At 36.7% G+C, this 23,234-nt stretch overlaps 1 protein-coding gene across 1 annotated transcript in view; it reads left to right on the top strand.

The window, feature by feature from the left end:
- Positions 1-23,234, top strand: part of LOC150086752 (B-cell receptor-associated protein 31-like) — a 112,697-nt gene that overhangs the window by 22,626 nt on the left and 66,837 nt on the right. Inside the window, exons 3-4 of the mRNA XM_090371561.1 lie at positions 11,062-11,162; positions 17,810-17,957. Coding sequence (XP_090227687.1) covers positions 11,062-11,162; positions 17,810-17,957 — 249 coding nt within the window. The remainder of the gene's footprint in view (positions 1-11,061; positions 11,163-17,809; positions 17,958-23,234) is intronic.

The raw sequence follows: 23,234 nt of genomic DNA, 5'->3' as shown, positions 1-23,234 counted from the left end.
AACCAAACCAGAAAGGTTATGGTTGTCATCTTTTGCTTCTCCTCTAACGTATTCAATGTGAAGTTACCTTTTCGATTGTGTTGCAACTTAAACCAGCCTTAGCGAAGACCTCTCTAAGAGGATAAAACCTTCACCATATCCTTACAATTAAAGATTTTGGATAGTTCACTCATCCCTATCTTACATCTAACATCTTCTTGCTGGTCTTTTAGGAGCTCTATCAATTCTTGGTTCATAAGCTCCTTTCTGTGGCTATCAATAAATTCCTGAATGTTAGCTTTATTCATTTCCAAATTCAGTTGCCCACCAATCTCCACCTGGCTGCTTGTCACCATCTCCACACTTTCCCCAAATTTCTTGAAATCATTTGGAAACTGAGTACAATTTCATACCCCAGTTCATGTTTATGTCTTTAATTTCATTCTAGGCAGCACTCTTTACAGCTTTTAAAATGTAATCTTTCCAAAACCTTTTAATCCCACTATCCTGTTATATTTTCTAACAGCCTAGTGTTAAATGTCACTGTGGCTGGATGAAGAACATCAGATTAGGTAGCAGAAAAACAATCTTGTAGTTAAGGTGGAAATCATAAAGGAAAGGAGGATGCCCATGGGCATTACCAATCATCAAGACTTTGAAAGGCATCTTACTGTTTATGTTTCTGAGGCAAATTGGGGAGGACTGTTCTCCCAGTCCTCCCCAACCTGACCAGGAAACTTCACTCCAATATCATGTTAACAGGCCTGCAGACGAGAAATAGTAGTTCCCAGAACTTAACCATAAATTTGTAAGTGTTTGGCATTGAGATGGTTCAGTCCTTTAAAATTGTATCATTTCAATAATAAATTATTTAATCCAGTGGTTCCCAAACTTTGCTCTGTGGATCCCTTGGGATATGTAAACAGTTCCAGGGAATCTGTATATATTTCTGTAATGGCTACCTTGAATTTTACTTATTTTTTAAATTAAAGGAATAAAGTTTTGTTAAAAGTAATCACAAAACTCCTTTAATTGATGATATGTTTATTTTGCATGACTGTTAGAATATCTAGTTAAGAAACTTCCTGTACCCACAAAACGAGTGACAATTAAGGTCAAATCATGCAATGCATTGTTACGTATGCTACTGATATATATTTGTATCTATCTGATTACAAAGTATGTTGCCTGCAGATGCAGAAAGAAAAATGTGTATTAAATTACACTTGCATTGTTGCACCTGCTACAAATTTTAGTAATCTCTAGCTGTGACTTCCACCAAGGATCACCAGTTCAGTTGCAGTTCATATAGTTATTGAAGCACTGTATTAGGAATCTGTTAGCTTAGTATAGTATTATCAATTAATCAAAAATATTTATTAATCTTATTAAATTCCATTGTTAATTAAACTATATTTAAACGGAAATCATGACCCAGACTAGAGCTGCTGCGAAGCAAAGATCACAGACTAGTGAGAGTGCTGTGACTTGGGGAAGAAACGAAGGGGGCGATTCTACAACGCATGTCTCAAAAAATGTGCGAAATGTGAAATATTTGCTGAATTTCTAAAATGGGACATGATCTAGCCAAGGAGGATGTCTTTGTGTGTGCTAGATGCCTAGAGTGTTGAGAAATTATGCACCAACTCAGTGTTGTGATGGACGTCTATGCGAGCTTGAGGTGTAGGGTAGGGTAAATTCCGTTGAAGAAATTAATATGACAGGCCCATCAAGCTCTCAGTTGCCCAGATCAATGGCACAGCTGACTCCTGTGCATCAGGCAACACAGAGGCAATCTCCAAGGCAGAATGTGCTGGTCCCAAAGGAACTAGTTATTGTTGGCGACTCTATTGTCAGGGAGACGGGGAATATACTATGCAAGAAGGATAGGTGGAACAGGACCAGGATATGTCTGCCAGGGGCAAAAGTTAATGATGTTGTAGAGCAGATATCACCTTTTAAGGGACAAAGGGTGATATTGTTGTACACGTTGGAACTAATGACATTAAGAGTAAGAGATCTGCAGATTTACTCAACAAGTAGGAGGGAGTATATGATGAGAGCCTTGATGATCAATTCGGCCCTGGAGAGATTGAGCAAGGCTCAAGGGGTAGAATTTTTTTCAGCCTGGTCTGCACTTGTTGACAAGAGAGACTGCTTCTACAGGTATGGGCACACTTACATAGAAAGGGTGCAAGAATATTTGCTGATGCTATCAAGGCAGTGTTAGGTGAGTCGGAAAACTGCTAGCTTGTGGGGGGGGGATGCACAGACTAAAAGGTTAATAGTGGCTGGAGGCAGAGGCAAAAGGGATTCTTGCACTGCTTCTATTGAAATAAGCAGCAGCATGGAAAGCAAGGCAATGGAGATTTCCAGGACTGTTGGGAGTCATAGTGGAACAAATAAATATATGGGCTGTGTTAGGGTAACTAAGAGTAGAAACAGGTGCATGTATACTTGCATATACACCAGTGCTAGAAGTATAGTTAATAAATTTGATGAGCTTGAAGTGCTAGTCAAGACATCAAAGGCAGATGTTGAGATATCAGAGACGTGGTGTCACACAGATATAAGTGGTGCAGAATTGGAATTTTGGGAGTTCAATGTGTACAGAAAGGATAGACAGGACAGGAAGGGAGGAGGGATTATGTTGTTAGTTAAGAAACACACAAAATCTAAGGAATTGCATCTAATTGATGTTGGTGGACAGTGCAATGTTGAGTCTGTTTGGTGTGTGACATAAACATTTGGAAAGGGAAAATGAGAGTAGGTGTGTGTTATAGGCCTGATGAGTATAATGAGCAATTGTGCAGAGAAATAGTGCGCCATTAAATCAGAATGTCTTATGGGGGATTTTAACTTTCCAGATATTGACTGGAACTTGTGGGGTGGTCACTCACACACTAGCAAGATTTTTTGGATTTATTGGATGACTGTTTTCTGCAGCAGCATTTTCGAGAGGCAACCATAGGGAGTAATACTCTTGATCTGATTATCAGTAGTGATTATTCATGCATTAAGAATTTGCAGATAAAGGAATCACCGGGTGACAGTGATCGCAATATACTGATATGGGAATTACTTAAAGATGTAAATACCATCAAGACTAAAGGGAAGGGCTCTTGCTTTTGTAAAGGTGACTACAGGGGTCTGTCTCAGATGGTTTTTAAATTCTGTACAGTGGGATCAACTGATGATGTTACCAATGTTGAATTCTAAATGAGAAGCCTTCAGGAACTTAATACTCTACGTTTGTTTGTTTGGTTTTTTAGGAGCATTAGCAACTAAGGCCATATTGCTCCGGGATATGCGGTGGTCATCCCTGACCTTTCCGCATCCTCCGTATTTGGTGGTGACGGCCTCGAACCCCGGTCTAATGAAGAAGCGTGTGCTACGCTCTGTTGCTCCTTCCCACCTGGCCACGGAGGCGCCTAGGAACTTAATCTTGGAGCTACTAGGTTTTTCATTCGAACAAAGCAATACTGTTCAAGATTCAGGCCTAAATGGATGTCAGATAAATTAATGAGGCTGGTGGCAGAGAAGAAAAATATATGCGATGCATATAAATTATTAGGTGACACAGAAGTCTATGGCAGATATAAGCTTGTCTGTAATCAAGTCACAAGGGAGGTTAGGCAGGTGTAGGCAGATTACGAGAAATCTTTGGCAAAGGATGCAAAGAAAAACAGCAAAGAGTTCTTATGTAAATTCCAGAAGGAAAGGGATGAATCAGATTGGATCACTTAACATAGATGATTTGACTATTGATGATCATGCTCAGGTAGCTGATAAACTGAATGAGTATTTTGCATCTACATTCACACATGAGGAGTTATTCAATGAGGGGAATGCCAGAAGTTTATCAAACTGTAACAGGGAGCTAAGTGATTTTGTAATAACTGAGAGCAAATTGGAGGAGAAATTGTCGATGTTAAACATAAGGAAGGCACCTGGGCTGGACGGGATCTATCCAGTTATATTAAGGTAGGTAGCAAAGGATGTAAGCTAACCCTTAACCATAATTATGAGAGCTTCCTTGGACTCAGGGGAGGTCCGCATGGGTGCAATTGTATCACCAATTCACAAAGGGGGTTCAAAAGGTGGCAGAGTAACTATAGACCTGTTAGTTTAACTTCTGTTTCAGGGGAAAAAAATAGTCACTGTTTAAAGAAGCATTGCGGGATCATCTAGACAAAACTGCAGTAATAGTTAAGACACAGCATGGGTTTGTTAAAGGGAGATGTTGTCTGACCAATTTGATTGGATACTGTGATGTGGTCACAAAGGGAGTGAATGCCAAAAATAAGTTTGATATCATATACTTGGATTTCAGGAAAGCTTTTGATACTGTTGCACATGGAAGACTGCTGTACAAATTGGAGAGATATGGCATTAAGGAGGAGGTTGCTACATTGGATAAAGGGATGGTTCAGTGGGAGACGACAGAGTGTGGTAATCAATGGACACTGCTCTTCGTGGACAAATATTATTAGTGGAGTTCCCCAGGGTTCGGTGCTGGGTCTACTGTTGGTTTGTTTATTCATCAATGATATTGATGAAGGTATATGCATTCTTGTTTCTTGTATTCTCTCTGCCTTGTAAACTCCTCTGACTGTGTGGTCGTCCTGGAGTATAAACAGAAAATTTATTTATATATTTATTTATATCAGGATTAATATCCAAGTTTGCAGATGATAGAAAGGTTGGCAGGGTAGTTAACAACAGTAAAGACAGTATGCTACTCCAACTGGATCTAAATAAGTTGAGGAAATGGGCTGAGAAGTGGCAATTGAAGTTTAACATTGATAAATGCCAAGTACTGCATATGGGAACAATAACCCAAGAGAAACGTACCAACTGTGTGGTACTACATTCAGGGAAGTGGAAAGTGAAAGAGACCTGGGGATAATTGTGCAGTCAAATATGAAGTTTGCTGAGCAGTGCAGACGGGTGCCAGGGCAGATAATGGAGTCTTATCAATGATATATAGGAATTTTGCTAGCAGGGACAAGGAAGTGATTATCCCATTGTACAAGGCAGTGGTCAGACCACACCTAGTGTACTGAATACAGGTACATTACAGGTATTAGGAAGGATGTAGATTTTCTATAACGAGTACAAAGAAGGGCAACAAGGTTGGTGAGGGGAACAAGGGAGTGCTCTTACCAAGAAAGGCTTAAGTTCTGCAAATTTCAGTGCCTGGAGAGTAGGCACTTCCAAGGTGATCTGATTGAGGTGTATAATGGGTTGAGCAAGCTGAATGCTGGTGGGATTCTTCCTCTTGCTCAGGTTAAGAACCTGAAGGGGCATAGATTCAAATTGAGAAAAGGCAATTGTAGGATAAATGTGTAGAAATTTGCCTTTAGCCAGCGGGTGGTTGATTGGTGGAACAGACTTCCATCTTTTGTTGTGGAAGTTGATAGCCTAAATAAATTTAAGGCTGAGCTGGACAAGCATTTGGAATGAATGAAGTGAAATGGCAGGTTTTTTTTTTTTTTTTTTTTCTGCTGATGCTGCATAAGCTTGCTTTCTTGCATTGTATACCTCTACTAATGCTAATATAGCATTAACATAATTACAAGGGAAGTGAAGTAGTTATTTTTATTAGCTACAGTAGTGTCAGTGAGGTAAAAAAAAAACATTAACGTTAATTTGTTTTTTATTTATCATGGATCAGTGGCTAAAAACGGGTAGTCTAAGCAAACAATCAGCTACTACTACAGTAAGTATACAGGTGTAACCAAGTTGTAAATGAATTTCAGTGGTTTTTGTCACCATCCAGTATTGGCAGCAGTTTTAGAACTGCAGAAAGTATTGAAAAACGGAAGTACAATGATTTGTCTGCAGTTTACATATACAGGTGAAGAACTTTTCCCTGATGCCCTATGTCTTGTGCAACAAAGTGTTTTCAAACAGTTCTATGATAAATGCCAAACTTCATAGGCATTGTGATACTAATCACCCTGAATATAAGGACAAATATAGTTTTTCAAGCATAAGCTTGAGGCATTAACAAACCATTAGAGCCTTATGGTGAAAAGTTCAAAAATTGATAATTAAAATTCTGCTGAGGCCTCCTACAGGATAAGTTACTGTATTGCTTTTCTTCGAATAGGCCTATGAGGTTGGGAGAATTCATATTCACAAGCAATTAAATTGATACACCAACCATGTTGTATTAAAATAATAATTTAATACTGCAAAATAAATGTATATAACATAGATATTTATTAAAACAAAAATATTTACAATATATACAAATAAAATAAAATAAGAGTGATAAAAGTATTATAAAACGTTAAAATATGTTAAAATACTTTAAAAGACTTAAAATACTGGATTCTGAAGCTTTCAGAGGCATCCGTCTCCTTTCTCAACAGTACATTTTTAATTGTAATAGTTTGTTAAATAGTGGAACCACGTGAGCCGTGAACCTGCTATTTAAGGATATGTTACAATTTTGTGTTACAATAGTGGAACCACGTGAGCCGTGAACCTGCTATTTAAGGATATGTTACAATTTTGTGTTACAATAGTGGAACCATGTGAGCTGTGAACCTGCTATTTAAAGATGTGTTACAATTAAAAATGTACTGTTGAGAAAGGAGGCGGATGCCTCTGAAAGCTTCAGAATCCGGTATTTTAAGTCTTTTAAAGTATTTTAACGTTTTATAATACTTTTATCGCTCTTATTTTATTTTATTTTTATTATATTGTAAATAGTTTTAATTGTTTTAATAAATATCTATGTTATATATATTTATTTTGCAGTATTAAATTATTATTTTAATATAACACGGTTGGTGTATCAATTTAATTGCTTGTGATTACTGTATTGCATTTGCAGGAGTCCATGCAATTGCAAAAACCCTAATTAAGCCATGTGTGGTGGAAATGGCAACTTTTGTGTTTGGTGAACAGTCAAAAAGAAGCTTTAAATAGTTCAGTTATCTAATAATACTGTTAAATGTTGCATTCAAGATAGAAAAACAATTGGTGTCGCGACTTAAATCCAGCTTTTTTGTTGCAACTTGTCGAATCAATAGACATGTCAAGGCTAGCAGTATTACTTATATTTGTATGTTACTTGTTTCAGAACAGAATCAAACTATTTACTTCTCTGTAAGTCTCTTGAAAGTTGCACGACTGGAGAAGAAATGTTTAATGTCATAAATAGTTACATGATAGAACATGAAATCAGTTGGGAAAAGTGTGTTGATGTATGTATGCACTGATGGGGGCTAGAACAGCGGTTCCCAACAGGTGGTTTGCAAACCCCCCAGGGGTTTGCAAACCACCTGTTTGCAAATCACAAACCCCCCAGGGGTTTGTGAAAGTGTTCCAGGGGATTTGCACTAAAATTCTGTAATGCCGTCTGCTTAGATTTATGTAGGTATATTTTTCCAAACTTTGAAATAGTGTAATATTAATTTATGCGATTCAGTTCAAAATTTATATTTAGTTGTGGTTTGGGTCACGTGCACTTACATAGCGAGTATGCCTGACAGGATGTTAATGGGGGAGTCTGAATGTGCCAGTATGTATTGCACCATCAGTCACGTGTCAGCATAGTTACTAGGCCTTATAATTAGTTTGCTATCTTACAGTTATATCATGTTAAATAAATGTTTTCCATACTAATTTTTTTTTTCATTCTCAAAGACCATTGTTATGTATAGGTACTTAATAATAATTTTACATTATTATGCAATATTGGTAAATTAATAAGAGGAGTCTACCTCAATATAGTACGTGGAACCCTTCCGTATGATACCCTCCAGAAATTAAAACGGAAAAAACGAAAAAATCGACAACTTACCGGAACATTAAAGTAAAATATAAATAAATAAATAATCAATTTAACACAATTCAAAATCAATTTAAAACAATTAAAATTCAAATTAACGCAATTAAAAGAATCTAACGAAAATATTCAAAACGATTTTCCTTCCTGAAGCTGACAATGCTTTTCGACCGACTGTCGTGATCACAGGAATGAAAATTACCGAATCAGGTTAAACCTGCAGCTTAAATAGTGATTATATGTCTTCGCGCATGCGCGTAAAGGTCCACGCATCGGAGATCAAATATGGCCGCCGAACATTAACAGAATTCTCGTGTAATTTAATTTCAACGGTTTCTGCAATTAATAGTCGCGTATAATTACGTTGAACGTTAAGTATTTTGGCCTCGTTAAATAAAAAAGTATGTTTTTCGTTAATGGCATGAAAGGCTAATTCTGACGCTGCTGAACGAGAAGCACGAACTTAGGCTTCGTGTTGATTTACACGGATATTAAGAGAAAACCGGGTCGAACCTTGGTAAGACGAGTCGCAATCACCGCAAGAAATGTTGTATACTAGATCATTAATTTGTGTTGCGAACGCGGAAAGAACCGAGCGATTGTTCAGTATAGTGTGTAACTTACGTATGGGCCTAGCTATAATTTTAAATTCGGTATCTTTAAAGAATCTGTTAAGCTGTTTGTGCCACTGTTCAACATATGGGACAGAAATAAAGTATTTTTTGATATTACTATTGTTGATTGGTGTAGTATTTTGTATCCTATCCTTAGCTTGTACCCTAATTCGATTTATTGTGTTAATGGGATAACCCCTGTTTAAGAATTTGCTAGTTAATATTTGTATTTCTGAGTCCAAAGCAGAATCCGTCGTTGAATATTTATAGGCATTTAGAAATTGATTAAAGATAATCGATCTTTTGTAGGTGAATGGGTGGTAGCTATTATAATGTAGAAGCATACCGGTGTTTGTACACCGGTATGCTTCTTTTGACACATGCTGTTCTCTCATCAGACCACCTGTGAGTAATGTATTGATGCTAAATGAGTAGCCAAGTGGTATATGAAAGAAAAATTTCCAGTTAAATACATAAAAAAGATGTGTACAATTAATAAAAAATAATAACAAAAAAAAATGCAACCACCAGGTCAGAGGAGTTTACAATAAATTACCAATTCAAACATTAATCGGATTTAGCAGTCATGGGCTTTGAACCCTGGTTCACTCTTTCTCAAGACCACTTGGCTATGTCAACCTTCCTCTCCCCACAACCAATACTGGACCATTTTTGCCCTACACAGCAAAGTAATACTAGTTTTGGGTTATATTTTGGCACAAGAATTAGAATAATTTTAAAATGGCATTCTTGCATTCAGATTATTTTCACATTTATTTTGAATTTAAAAATATACAGTAAACCCCCGCTATTCGCGGGGGGTTACGTTCCTGAGAAATGCCGCGAATACCGAAAACGCGAATACTGAGTTATGGCTCCCATAGTAATAAAGGGGTTCCGTTCCAAAGTATGAAATATATAAGAAAAACTAGTCTAAAATTTTGTCTATGTATGTATTATAGGTACCTTCATAATATGATGCCGACCGGGCTAGCCGAGTGGGTAAAGTACCTGCCCGGCAACCCAAAGGTCGCGGGTTCGATTCCCGCCTCGGGCTTGGATCAAAGTACTGCAAAAACCTTGGGAGGTGCAATATGGCCACAGAAGCCGATGCGCCAACAACTACCAAATCAAATCAAAATCATAATATGACTATATACATAGACAGTACATAGTGAAATGCAAGCATGTGGCATCGAAACAAAAATAAGAAACACTTTAATATTAAATGTAATATTTATTAGAAATTTCAAACAAATCTTTCAAACCAGCGCCTTTGCTAACTAAAATAACTTATCCGCCAGTGCTATTACCAGTTTCGCTTAAGTGTCGATAAAGGAGTTTTGCCTTTTCACGAATAATGAGTGAACTTAATGGAATTTTATTTTTTGAGTTCGGTCTTCTATCCACAGATTTTCTATCCATTTTTTTTCTAATTTAACATCAAGAGTTACAGAGCAAATTTTTGAAGCAATTAGCGCGTTTTCATGGACACTGTGGCGGATTTTTTCTTCCCGATTTCTTGATTGATCATACGGTTGAATCATTGATTTTATAATGTTTTGCCACTGAGAAGACACTTTCACCATTAGAAATTTTGTGTAATAACTCAATTTTATTCGCCAATGTCATCACCTTCTTTGATAATTTCACATTCACATTTCCCTTGTTATTTGTAGCCATATTTTTGTATGGGTTAGAAGAACTTGTCCAAATAAAGTCACTTTCTTCCATTAGCACGCTCGAAAAAGTCTGTTTTACACTGCAAAATGGTAGATTTATCAATTTATAAATTGATAAATTTATTCAATTTTAAAAGCATATAAATTAAAAACAAATGACGAAACCTTCCATGGCAAGCGCATAACACATACCGAACAAGGATTAGCGAGAAACATCCATGCTCGCGATTTTGTCACCCCCTCTCCCCCCACCCACTGAGCGCTGTTTTGACCGGGAAAGATAATTTTAGCCACGCCCATGTTTTTTTATGGCGGAAAATGTTCACAGCCCTTTAAAATTCACATTTTTTTAGGTTTCATTTTATGTTAAATCAGTGACCGCGAATACAGATACCACGAATAGCGGGGGTTTATTGTATTTTTAAATTTTGAAATAAATTTCAAATTATTCAACGCTTGCATTCAACTATAAACCTACAATCCTTACTACTTAGGAATGTCAGAGCTAGAGGGCTGCGCCTCCGTAGCCAGGTGGGAAGGAGCAGCAGTGCGTAGCACACGCTTCTTGATTAGACCGGGGTTCGAGCCCGTCACCACCAAATACGGAGGATGCGGAAAGGTCAGGGAATGACCACCGCATATTACTGGAGCAATATGGCCTTAGTTGCTAATGCTCCTAAAAACCAAAACAACAACAACAACAGCTAGAGGGCTGCAAGACTGCTTTTAGTTGGTATGCCAAGTAGCAGTATAGTAGTTGAGAGAGTTTGCACACACAAATACTATTTAACTGTATCTTTTATTGACATGTTCTGTTTATTAAGTAATTGAGGAACTCTTTTCATAAAAAAATTATTAGATTAAGTAATCACCTCCTTCAAAACAAATGGAATATATACTTAGACTTTCGAAAGATTTCATAATTGTCAGTATGGTTTCCTAACATATTTCATTGGATTTTTATTTTATTTGATATTACTAGATGGCAAAGGCTCTTCAACTCTGGAATTTGCCAAACAGTAGCTCAGAGGGCAAACATCTATTTTACAATATTTATTCTTATATTGGTGTTATTTTTTCTTGGTAAGTGTCCTACAATATTTTGTTTTATTTTTCAGTTGATATAATTATGTGTATAATATTAAGTCATTTTAAAATGAATATTTATTGAAATAGTAGAATCTCATAAATCTGGCAACATTCGGACTAGCCTTGAAGGATTTATGAAAATTTTGGACTTCTGAAATCTAATATTATATAGCTCAGCTGGTAGTAAAGTGCACAGATAAACCTCACACAAAATTGCTATTGTGGAACTTGTAGCAATTCTCTTGCTTTTGGAAATTTGCCTGGTTATCACTTTCATTAATTCAAGGACAATGCATTGAAAGAGGTGATAAACAGAGTAATTTCCCCCTCTCCCCAGTATTAATTCCAAATCTTGTTGTGGTTCTATATTGTTTATCTACAAATAATGTAAAATTTTTAGTTTCATATGCTATTATCCTTCCCTCCGAGACTAAATTTCCCCACTTCCTATGCTGATACCTTCCCAAAGTATGAAGTCTACATTACCCTTGCTCTAAGTGAGATGCCTCCATAGCCAGGTGAGCAGGAGCAGTAGTGTGTAGCACATGCTTCTTAATTAGACCGGGGTTCGAGCCTGTGACTACCAAATATGGAGGATGCTGAAAATGTCAGGGAATGACCACTACATATCCCCGGAGCAATATGGCCTTAGTTGCTTATGCTCCTAAAAACCAAATAGCAACAGCTCTAAGTGTTAAGTAAAACCTGTTTTAATAAAACTTATATCAATACAGTTAACCATGTCAATAATATGATCACAGGAAACCTTGCCATCCCAGCATCAGCCAAACTCATGCTACAATAATGTGGCAATGTGATTGGACAGTTTGTTGATAAACAGAACTCCTAAACGATGTCTCTTGTTGTTTTATAATAATCACAATTACTGACAACTGGTATTATTTAAACTGCTCATTATATAAACTTTTAAAGTGTTTTTTTTTTTTTTTTTTGTAAATATAGAATATTTAGTAAATATATATTCTTGGAATGGAGTCATTAACCCCAGGGGCTCACATCTTCTGGTGAGTATGGGCTTGGCACACCCAGGGTACTGAGTTGGATCTCATCATTCTTCTCTTTCTTTGTGATTCCTTTCTACTTCTGACTCTTGTTCTCTCTCTCCACCCCCTCCTCCCCATGGTAAAAAAAAAAATTTTTTTTGGCTGGTGCAGCAAAAGCCTCAGGCTTCCTTGCATCATATGGCTAATAATAATAATAATAATAAGCCTTTTCTAAATTTGTCTTCTATATTGTAAATATCTAAATTTGTCTTCTATATTGTAAATATCTAAATTTGTCTTCTATATTGTAAATATGGAAGACTAATTTAAAAAAGGCTTATTGCTCTGTTCCAAGAAAGGAATTATGGGAAGCCCTTCAAAATATGTCAGTTGATCCAGAGCTTGTGGAACTGATTTGGGAATTTAATGATTACAATGTGGCATATATAAAAAAGTTGGGAATACTTTATCTAACCCAATTTATACAACAAAGGAGCTGAGACAAGGATGTAGCCTATCACCTTTATTGTTTAATATTTTCTTGGATTGTTCTTTTCAAGAATGGAAAAGAAGCTGTTATGGAATGGGAGTACCAATTAACAACAGGTATCTTTAAAGTCTAAATTTTGCCAATGATCAGGTTATCATTGTGCAAGAAGCTTATGATTTAGAATACATGTTGAGAAAATTGCATCTTACATATAACCAATGGGGCCTCAATATCAATTTTACAAAGACAGAATACCTAAATACAGCAGAACATCCTGACGAATTGGAAGTTACACAGTCTATACATCTAAAATCTGTTGACTTTTTCAAATATCCTGGATGTAGATTAACTAAGGAGAGATTGGGGAAAGAGGAAGTTTACACACAAATTCATCAAAGTAGGAAGATTCTTAGTGCCCTCAACTCTATATGGTGGGACAACAATATATCCCGTAGAACTAAAAAACATATTGGACAGTCGTTAGTGGAATCGGTACTTGGCTATGGCTGCGAGGTGTGGACACTGAAAGAGGGTGACAAAAAGAAGTTTAGGGCCCTAGAGATGGCCTATCTATGTCGGGGTGCTAGGGTTTCTCGGCTAAAGAGGATAACGAATGAGGATATAAGAAGGTATGCATGCTGATGAAGATCTTATAGAACAAATAGAAAATAGGAGGTTGAGGTAGTTTGGACATCTGCTTTGCATGAAGAAATGTGGCCTAAAATTATATATGAGTGGATACCACAAAGGAAGAGAAGGTGAGGATGCCCTAGAAAAACATAGAAGGAAGGTGCACTATCAGCCACGAGAAAGAGAAATTTCTCATAGCTGAAAATGGGAACAACAAGGTGGCGATCTGCCATATAAAGTTGAACATAGATAGATAGAATATGATGCTCAGAGAAACCTTTCCCATGGCTGTCTTTGGTGTGTGTAACTAGATTGGTAGGACAGTGGCAACCTTTGATCTGTTTAAAGAAGGGATTGCAAGTGGGAAAAGCAATATGAGCACCTTTCAGTTACCAAATCGAAAAGTACGATAAGCAATCACTAGTTAGTGGCACTGACTCATGTTCATGATCCAGAAGTTTTGAAAGAAGACAAATTGATTAACTCGATGAAAAAAACTGCTGAATTACAAACTTCTGGAGAAAGGCATCCTAAATAGGCCAAGTTAGTTGTTAATTCTAGGCAGGCATGTTATCTTCACTCATGCAGAAATTCTATTCATGTTCCTCTCCTCTGGCTTGAATAAAGCAGTTTTGCTTGTTTTTAAATGTTATGTCAATGTTTGAATCAGCTGTTCAATCCATCACGCCTCACATCCATGTACTGAGATCATTACTCTTAATGTGTTGAAGAATGTTAAGTGCAAATTTATTATACCAACAGTTTTTACATTTTCCATTTCCATTTTGGAAGTTGATTACCATAACAGACTAAACTATAAGGATGATTCATTTTCTGGCTTAGTCATAGGCATTTCTTCTGATAAGGTGATGAAGAGAGTAAAACAAGAGAAGAAGATTCTGTTTTTTTTTTTGTTTAGTGAGGAAGTCCATTGTTGCTGCATGTGATTACATGACATACAAGTTCATATTGAAAAATTGTTCTTTTAGATGCTGAGGAAGTGCAAATTTCATCAGTTGGCAGTGCTTTATTTTCAAATTTGAAATTTTTTTCTGGACAAGTTTCCAGCACTTGGTGTCATTAAAGACAAAGAAACAGATGAAACAATATATATTTTGCAACATCAGTTCTATCAGTGCTAGTCTAGGATTATTGCTGCCTGTATGCAGTACCTTGCATTTGCCAGAGTTAAACCTCAATGTTAAGCCTAATTTATGCCATGTTTCTTGCCATTAACCACCCTGCTAACTTTTGTATCATCTGCAAAGCTTGATATGCCTTCATCAGTATTTATAAATACTGTAAACAGTAAGGGGCCCAGCACTGAACCCTGAGGGACTCCACTAATAACATTAGTCAAAGAAGAGTAATACCCATTTATAAGTATCCTCTGTCTTCTGCTATTTAACCTATTTACTTTATCTTAAGCAAGTTCTCTTTTACTTCTTCTCGGTTGTAAGAAAATTACTTAGCTTCCAGTTATAACTTGGTGTACTTCAGGTAATCCCATCCCTAAAACCTTCTTTGTCTCTGAATGTAAATGCAAAATATTTAGTTAGTCAGCCACCTGAACAGGAATATCATTAGTTATACCATTGAATCTAGTGAGCCAATGTTGTTCATCTCTTTAACTTCTAGTATTAACATAAACAAAGAATTCTTTGCTACTTTTCCTTGCATTCTTAGCCAAGGTCTTAGCCAAATGCAGTGATGAATAGGTAGACACTGAGTTGTAAAGAGTGATTTACCTACCTTCAGAGGTTCAAATTAAATATTGAATAAATGTCATCTGTACCAGGAATGATTTCTGTGAAGGAAACAAGCTGCTCAATTAATGATTCCTAGAATTTAGTCTCTCGCTCTCTCTTAAAGCCAAAAATCAAGAGGACGGAGTTTTGTGGATTTCTTCCTTCTTGGAACCTTAAAAAAAAAGTGATATAAGTGGGGAAGTGTTTTAAAAGACTTGTCATTAAAAATTTATAGCACTTCATGGGGTTCACCATGGGACCAGAAGAAGAGAGCGTTAAAACTAGGATAGCATTGTATGTATTATAATGGAATTTATTGTATAAGAGCTTCTTCAGGTTGGGTAAAAACTTCTCCCTCTGCCTGCATTATGTTATGAAAGTAAATTTTATTTTTTTACATTAACCACCGTTCTTGTAAATATATTATATTTCTTCAGTGCACATAGTACTGCTCACGAGAAACATAAAAATTCAACAAAAAATTTCTACTGGCAACTGTATCATAAATGTTACCAAAAACAGCCTCTTGCTGTAGGAAAAACCATTGTATCACTTCCTTCTATTCCCTGATGCTACTGTGACTAAATAAGTAAATTAAAAGAGCCCACACATTAGTGATACTTTAGTTTTATATCATAGAGTTACTGTGTACTGCAAGAAAGTGATATGTTTTATAAACATCTAAAATTTGAGTTACAAAATCAGCCAGAGAGATCAAACCCAGATTATGAAATAACAAAACTTCCATTGTGCATAAGATATTGATATTTCATTTATACAGGGCTAATGAGAAACATTCACAATGTATTCATAAAATATTTGCAGTATTCACTATAAGAGTTTCAATTTGGGTTAAGAAGGATTCCCATGCACCCACCTGCATCATGAAAATAACATGCTCATTAACAAAATAAACTTACATTTAGTCTGGAAATAGTTAAATTATGTCAGTTACCTCTGTTTTTGCTTAAATTATTTTAAATCTAGTTAAGCTCAGTAAGTAATATGAACTGCTTGATTTAAAAACTCCCCTAAAAACTTCATATTAAATTTGATGTAAAAAAATAATATCCAAGAGCATTGGTTATTTTACAAGTGAGCAGGTAGATTTATTTTTATAATATATTTTAAGAAGCTGAGCAAATATTCAGTCTATTAATGCTATTAAGAAGATTTGTTAAACTTTTCTAAGTCGAACGTGTAATGAAATGAAATGAAAATATTTCTAAGTCCGACATGTGTTGAACTGACTGAACGTAACGTATCAACTGTATGGTACTATACTCAGGGTGGTAGGGAATGAAAAAGACCTGGGGTTAATTGTGTAGTCAGATATGAAATTTTATGAGCAGTACAGGCAGTCTGTAAGAGTAGTGCATGGTGTCTTGTCAATGATATACAGGAATTTTTCTAGCAGGGATAAGGAGGTGATTATCCCCTTTTATAAAGCAGTGGGCAGGCCACACCTTGCGTACTATATACAAGTCTGGAGGCCTCATTTTAGGAAGGATGTAGAGCTGCTGGAACGAGTACAGAGAAGGGCGAGGTTGGTGAATGGATCAAAGGGTTGCTCTTATGAAGAAAGGCTTAAGTTTTGCAAATTGCAGTGTCTAGAGACTAGGCACCTGCTAGGTGATCTGATTGAGGTGTATAAGGCCTTGAATGGCATTGAGGAAGCTCAATGCTGATGGGATTCTTCCTCTTACCCAGATTAATCATTTGAAGGGACATAAATTCAAATTGAGGAAAGACAGTTGTAGAATAGATGCACAGAAATTTTCTGCTACCAGTGGGTGGTTGATTGCTGGAAGAAACTTCCATCTGTCATAGAATTTGACAGCTTAAATAAATTCAAGGCAGAACTAGACAAACATTTGGAGTGAATGGATGGGTGAAATGGGAAGGGTTTTTTTTTTTTTTTTTTTTTGGCTGATGCTGTATAAGCTTTCTTTCTTGCATCATATGCCTCTACTACTAATGCTAATGTTTGACTTAGAAAGAGAACTAAATGAATTCAACAAAGCTTCTTACACAATAGGTCTAAAAATAAACATGGCTGGAACAAAGATAGTGACCAATAAACATATACCAACAAGAACTGTGAAACCAGTAAACCAAAAAAAAAAAAAAGGGATATTGGTGTATATTTATCTGAGACAAACATGGAAGGTGGAAAAAGGGAAGAAACTGAAAGAAGAATTCAACTTGGCTAGGTAGTATATGGAAAAATGAGAACTATACTTAGAGATGAGAGCAATTTAAATGAAAAGTATTTTGGCTAGTGCAGTTTTCCTGTAATATCATATGGAAGTGAAAAAGGTGTTTAACAGAAAGACTGAGTCAAAGATTGAAAATAACATAATGGAAAATGTGTTGGGAATTACCATAAGAGACAAAAAGACAAAATCAATGAGTTAGAATAAAACAGTAGTGACTGACATGATAGCACATATTAAGTCCTTAAAGAGTTCCATAAAAAATTTTAGAACAATCCGATGGATGAATAAACGAGGAAGAGGAAGGCCTATGATGGAGAGATGAAATCCAGACAATTGTGCGAGTGCAATGGATGGAAGCTGCAGCAGCATGGAGAGACATGGGGGGGGGGAGTCATTTGTCCAGTTGTGGATTAACAACAATTGAAGAATATAATAATAACAAATGTTATTAGGATGAGTTTTTGATAAAATTTTATTTGCTTTGCAGTGTGTAATTTTTTAAACTTTTACATATGCAGTACATTTAGTCATTTATAAAAAAATTTTACAGATTCCATCCGAGAGATGAACAAATATTCAGCATCGACAGAGTTAGAGAATAAACATGGGCATGTGGATGCTGAAATACAAAATAGCATGAAATTATTCCGATCCCAAAGAAATTTCTACATAGCAGGATTTGCATTATTTTTATGGCTGTAAGTAATATTTGTATTGAATTATTGCTCATATATTTTATAGCATATTCTTAGGGTATGCCTATCATATAAACATAAGAGGCATTGATAAAGTATTTCTTAAGTTTAAACTGGGAAGACTTACTAAATTGCTTATTTAGTAAGTTGTTTTTTTTATTTAGTTTCCATAAATGATTTACATTACATCACAGTGTAGAGTGCAGCTGGTAGGACACCACCAAGCTGGCAGCAGATAACACAAAATTAAAATGTTATGCACAAGTTGTTTTTCTAGAAATTCCATACACTGTATTTTCTTTAATCACCATTTAAAATATTTAAAATATCTATTTTATATTATATTTTCATGAAATTTTACAATTTATAAGTATTAATTACAAAATGTCTTAAATCATTTTTCCATTTCAGTTCATTAATTTGCCATGTCAATTCACCAAATTTAGCTGGGTGGTCAATAAAACCAGATGGGCAGTGTGTCAATTCAAAAGGTCCTGGGGAGAACACTGCACACTCTGTGAGCTGTCTCCTCAGTTGATAGAGAATATGTTGCACTGTAAGTTCCTGAAATTGAAATCCATATCTTTGCCTTTAGCAACTGTTACCTCTCTCCTTATTATCCAATTCAATTCTAAATTGGATGATGAGGGGTCACCCCTGTCTAATGGTTCCTGTATTGTCAATCCAGTGATGCCATCTGGCATCACTGGATTGACAGTATGTGGAGATGATCAGGTCTAGGCTGTTTTTCCCATAGTACCTTCCCTAATGTGCTAATAAAAATAACAACCTTATAGTTCAGCATTTCCCAAACTGGGGTCTGCAGACCACTGGATGTCCGTAGGCCAGTTCCAGAGGATCCGCAAAACTTTCAGAAGGTATCAAATGAAATGTGTTTATTTTCCTAAAAATATACTGATAGAATCAAGAGTTTCATTATAAAACATTACTTATTTTCATTACAAATAGTATGTATGCAAGTCGCTTCCCTAACAGTGCACGTTCAATCCCCACCACTAGTGCACATTTAAACTTGTGCATGTATGAATCATTTACGCAGTTTAGCTTCAGCTAATAGATTTCACCTGATAGAAAACAGTTTGCAGAGTTGTTCTTTTAGCTTGCAGAGTAATTTATTTTATTATTTGGTTTTTTTTTTTTACTTGTATACATATTTCAAATTATTTGTTCTATGTATAGCAAACTGATGATAAATAGAGTTATTATTATATATCTATGTAAAAATAAGAATAAAGTTGTTTCACACAACTTTGAATTTTCTTTTCAGAAAACCCAGTGTACACACACACACACCATATATATATATATATATATATATATATATATATATATATATATATATACATATATATGGGTCTGCAAACTTTCTTCATTTTTGAAGGAGTCCGTAGATCTCAATAGTTTACGAACCACTGTTCTAGTTCTTTCAAAATTGTTCCCCACGACTCAATGACTGCAATGGAATACACCAACTGCATATGACTGAAACTTTATTAACTTAAATTAAAATAGAATAATAATAAAATAAGACAAAATTTTTTGTTGTAAAAATAAAATACACTGACAACTTAAAAGTGATAAAATGATAGATAAAATTAAAATATATGAAATATTACAAATTAAAAGTAATAAAACAACCATAGCTTTCAAAAGTGATGCCTCCTTTATCAACAGTAAACCTAGACTGTCATGGCACATCCTTAAATAACATCAGCAGGATCGCGGCCCACAGCATGTGTTATTAAAGGAGCATGGGTATTATCCTCCACACATGCATGGAGACTGGAAATGGCTTGGGGGCACGCTAGGCAGAACTGTTCATCCCATCCAAGAATTACGGTTTCAAAGAGGGGATGAATATGGAACCCCCTATCTCTATTGATAGTATATTCCAAAGAACAAATCCACAAGCTCTTGAGCCATTTCTGGTTCCAATACCTATGCAACTGATCAACGATGATAGCATTGCCTGGAGGAATTTGGTGGTTCAAGGTCATTATCCTCCATGTGCACAGAGACTAGAAATGACTTGAGAGCATGCCGGGTGGAATCATTCATCCTGTCAAATGACCACCGCATACTCCCAGAGAAATATGGCCTTAGTTGCTAATGCTCCTAAAAAAAACCAAAATAACAAAATCGTTCATCCTGTACAAAAATTGCGGTTTCAGAGAGGGGATGAACATGGACTTTCCTATTTCTGTTGTTGCTATTATCTTCCGAAGAACAAATCTGCAAGCTCTCAAGCCATTTCTGTGTTTGAACATCTATGTGAATAATCAAAGATGATGTTATCGCGTGGAGAAATTTGGTGGTTCTTCTCCCAGAATTGTACAGTCATAACAGATTTCTCATAGTTTGCGGTTTTTATTGTGCTAATATGCTCCCCCATGTGATCTTTAAACCTGCATTTTGTCTCTCCAACATAGCACTCTGCACAGTCTGGATATTTGATCTCATACATAACCCCACTTGTACCCTCAGTAGGTACACGATCTTTTACCATTGATACAACTGTGTGCAATCTTCTCCCTGGTAGCTCGCACTGTGCCAGGTGTGTAATATTTTAGAGATCTGCTTTGTTAAGGCCAGATACTAGTGAATTTACACCATAGCACACCTCTCTTCGCCTATGTTCAGCTTCTCAAATAAGTTTGTCCAAGATCTCCTGGGGGTAGCCACATTTTTTGAGATCTGCTCTGACACGTTTAATCTTCTACATCTTATCCTTGGAGGTGCTACAGTGGGACCCAGCCCTATCCAATAGGGCCCTAATTACACTGTTCTTATGATTGTTGTCTTTTGCCATGTTATAATGTGTGTATTGTCCTTAGCACACTGGTTTCCTATACACTTTTGTTTTTACTCTAGGGCCATCCCAATAAACCAACATATCAATGAAAGAGAGGGTACCGTCTGTTTAAACTGGCGCATTATAGCCATAGCTGCTGATGCGCCAATAAAAAACTCAATCAAACCGTCTGTTTAAACCTCTGAGGTGAACTGAATGAAAGGGGAGAAACCATTGAGGAAGTGGAGAACCTCGTCCTCTCTTCCCTTCTGTGCAACGGTGAATGTATCGACATAGCATTTCCATACATGCATGTATGAGGGGGGAGGCAAAACAGACCTATCAAAAATTCTGGACTCCAGGTCTTCAATAAAAAACTCAATCAAACTGTCTGTTTAAACCTCTGAGGTGAACTGAATGAAAGGGGAGAAACCATTGAGGAAGTGGAGAACCTCGTCCTCTCTTCCCTTCTGTGCAATGGTGAATGTATCGACATAGCATTTCCATACATGCATGTATGAGGGGGGGAGGCAAAACAGACCTATCAAAAATTCTGGACTCCAGGTCTTCAATGGCTAAGTTGGCAACAATAGCACTAATTGGAGAGCCCATAGCTGCACTGTCAGACTGCTTATACATAGTATCTTGATATAACATGATAGTACTAGAAAAGCATAATTCGTCAGTAGAGACTTTGTGCAATTTATACATGCTCAGGTAATTGAAGATTGTGAGGCTATGGTGTCATTTGATGTGATGTCCTTATTCACATACATCCTCATTGAGCATGGTGTGAAGTGTCTACACATGGCATTGGAGAGGGATGACACCTTGAGTATAGAAGATATTTGTAGCAGTGTTGAATTATGCCTTTCTGGTATTATCATGCTATATCAGGATACTATGTATAAGCAGGTTCACAGTGCAGCTGTGGGCTCTCCAAGTAGTGCTGTTGTTTCCAACTTAGCCATGGAAGAGCTGGAGTCCAAAATTTTTGATGGGTCTGTTCCGCCTCCCCCCCATGCGTGCGTGGAAACATTATGTCAACAATACATTCACTGTTGCACAGAGGGGAAGAGAGGATGAGGTTCTCTGCTTCCTCAATGGTTTCTCCCCTTTCATTCAGTTTACCTCAGAGGTTTAAATAGATGGCACCTTCCCTTTCATTGATATGTTTGTTTATAGAGATGGCCCCAGAGTAAAAATGAGAATGTATAGGAAACCTGTGTGCTAGAAACAATACACACATTATAACATGGCACAAGCCAACAATCATAAGAACAGTGTAATTAGGGCTCTATTGGATAGGGGTGGATCCCACTGTAGCACCTCTGAGGATAGAATGGAAGTGATTAAATTCTTTGTGGCTACCCCCAGAAGATCTTGGACAAACATATTCAAGAAGCTGAACATGGGCAAAGTGAGGCATTCTCACCTGCTGCTACTGCATACATTCTTCTGGGCTTAACAGAACAAATCTTTAGAATAGCACCTGTCAGACACACTCTGTGCAGCTGCCAGGGTGAAGATTGCATGCAGTCGTGTCAAAGGTAAAAGTTCCTGTACTTATTGAGGGTACAACTGGGGTTATATATGAAATTAAATGTCCTGACTGTGGGGAGTACTATGTTGGTGAGACAAAATGCAGGTTTAAAGATCGCACAGGGGAACAGATTAGTGCAGTAAAGACCACACATTATGGGAAATCTGCTGTGGCTTGAACACTTCTGGAATGAGAACCACCAAATTTCTCCAGGTGATGCCACCATCACTGATCATTCGCACACAGGTTTTGGAGCCGAAAATGTCTCGAGAGCTTGCAGATTTGTTCTTCGGAACATAATACCATCATTACAGATAGGGGAGCCCGTATTCATCTCCTCTCTGAAACCGTAATTCTTGGATGGGATGAGTGGTTCCACCTGGCACACTCCCAAGCCATTTCTGGTCTCCATGCATGTGTGGAGAATAATGTGTTGCAGCAGATTGCCCTTAAACCACCAAATTGTTCTGCATGATGCTGCCATTGATCATTTGCATAGGTATTGGAACCGGAAATGGCTTGAGAACTTGCGGAATTGTTGTTCGGAACATAATACCATCAATAGGGATAGGGGAGTCCATATTCATCCCCTCTTTGAAACCGTAATTCTTGGATGGGATGAACATTTCCTCCTGGCTTACTCCTGAGCCATTTCTGGTATCCATGCATGTGTGGAGGATAATGCTCATGCTCCTACAGTAACTCCTGCTGTGAGCCGTGATCCTGCTGATATTTATGGATATGCCATGACAGTCAATATTTACTATTGTTAAAGGAGGTGGTTGCCTTTGAAAACCGGTTGTTTTATTGCTTTTAATTCTACAGTTGTCAGTGTATTGTATTTTTAGAAAAAATTTTTTTATTATTATTGTATTTTAATTTATGTTAATAAAGTTTCATATACGGTTGGTGTAATTCCCTTGCA

This window comes from Mastigoproctus giganteus, chromosome 4, assembly GCF_048544385.1.
Source record: "Mastigoproctus giganteus isolate SK-2022 chromosome 4, ASM4854438v1, whole genome shotgun sequence".
Taxonomy (NCBI): domain Eukaryota; kingdom Metazoa; phylum Arthropoda; class Arachnida; order Uropygi; family Thelyphonidae; genus Mastigoproctus; species Mastigoproctus giganteus.
Note: the sequence above shows the minus strand (reverse complement) of the source record. Positions and strands in the feature narration are given on the sequence as shown.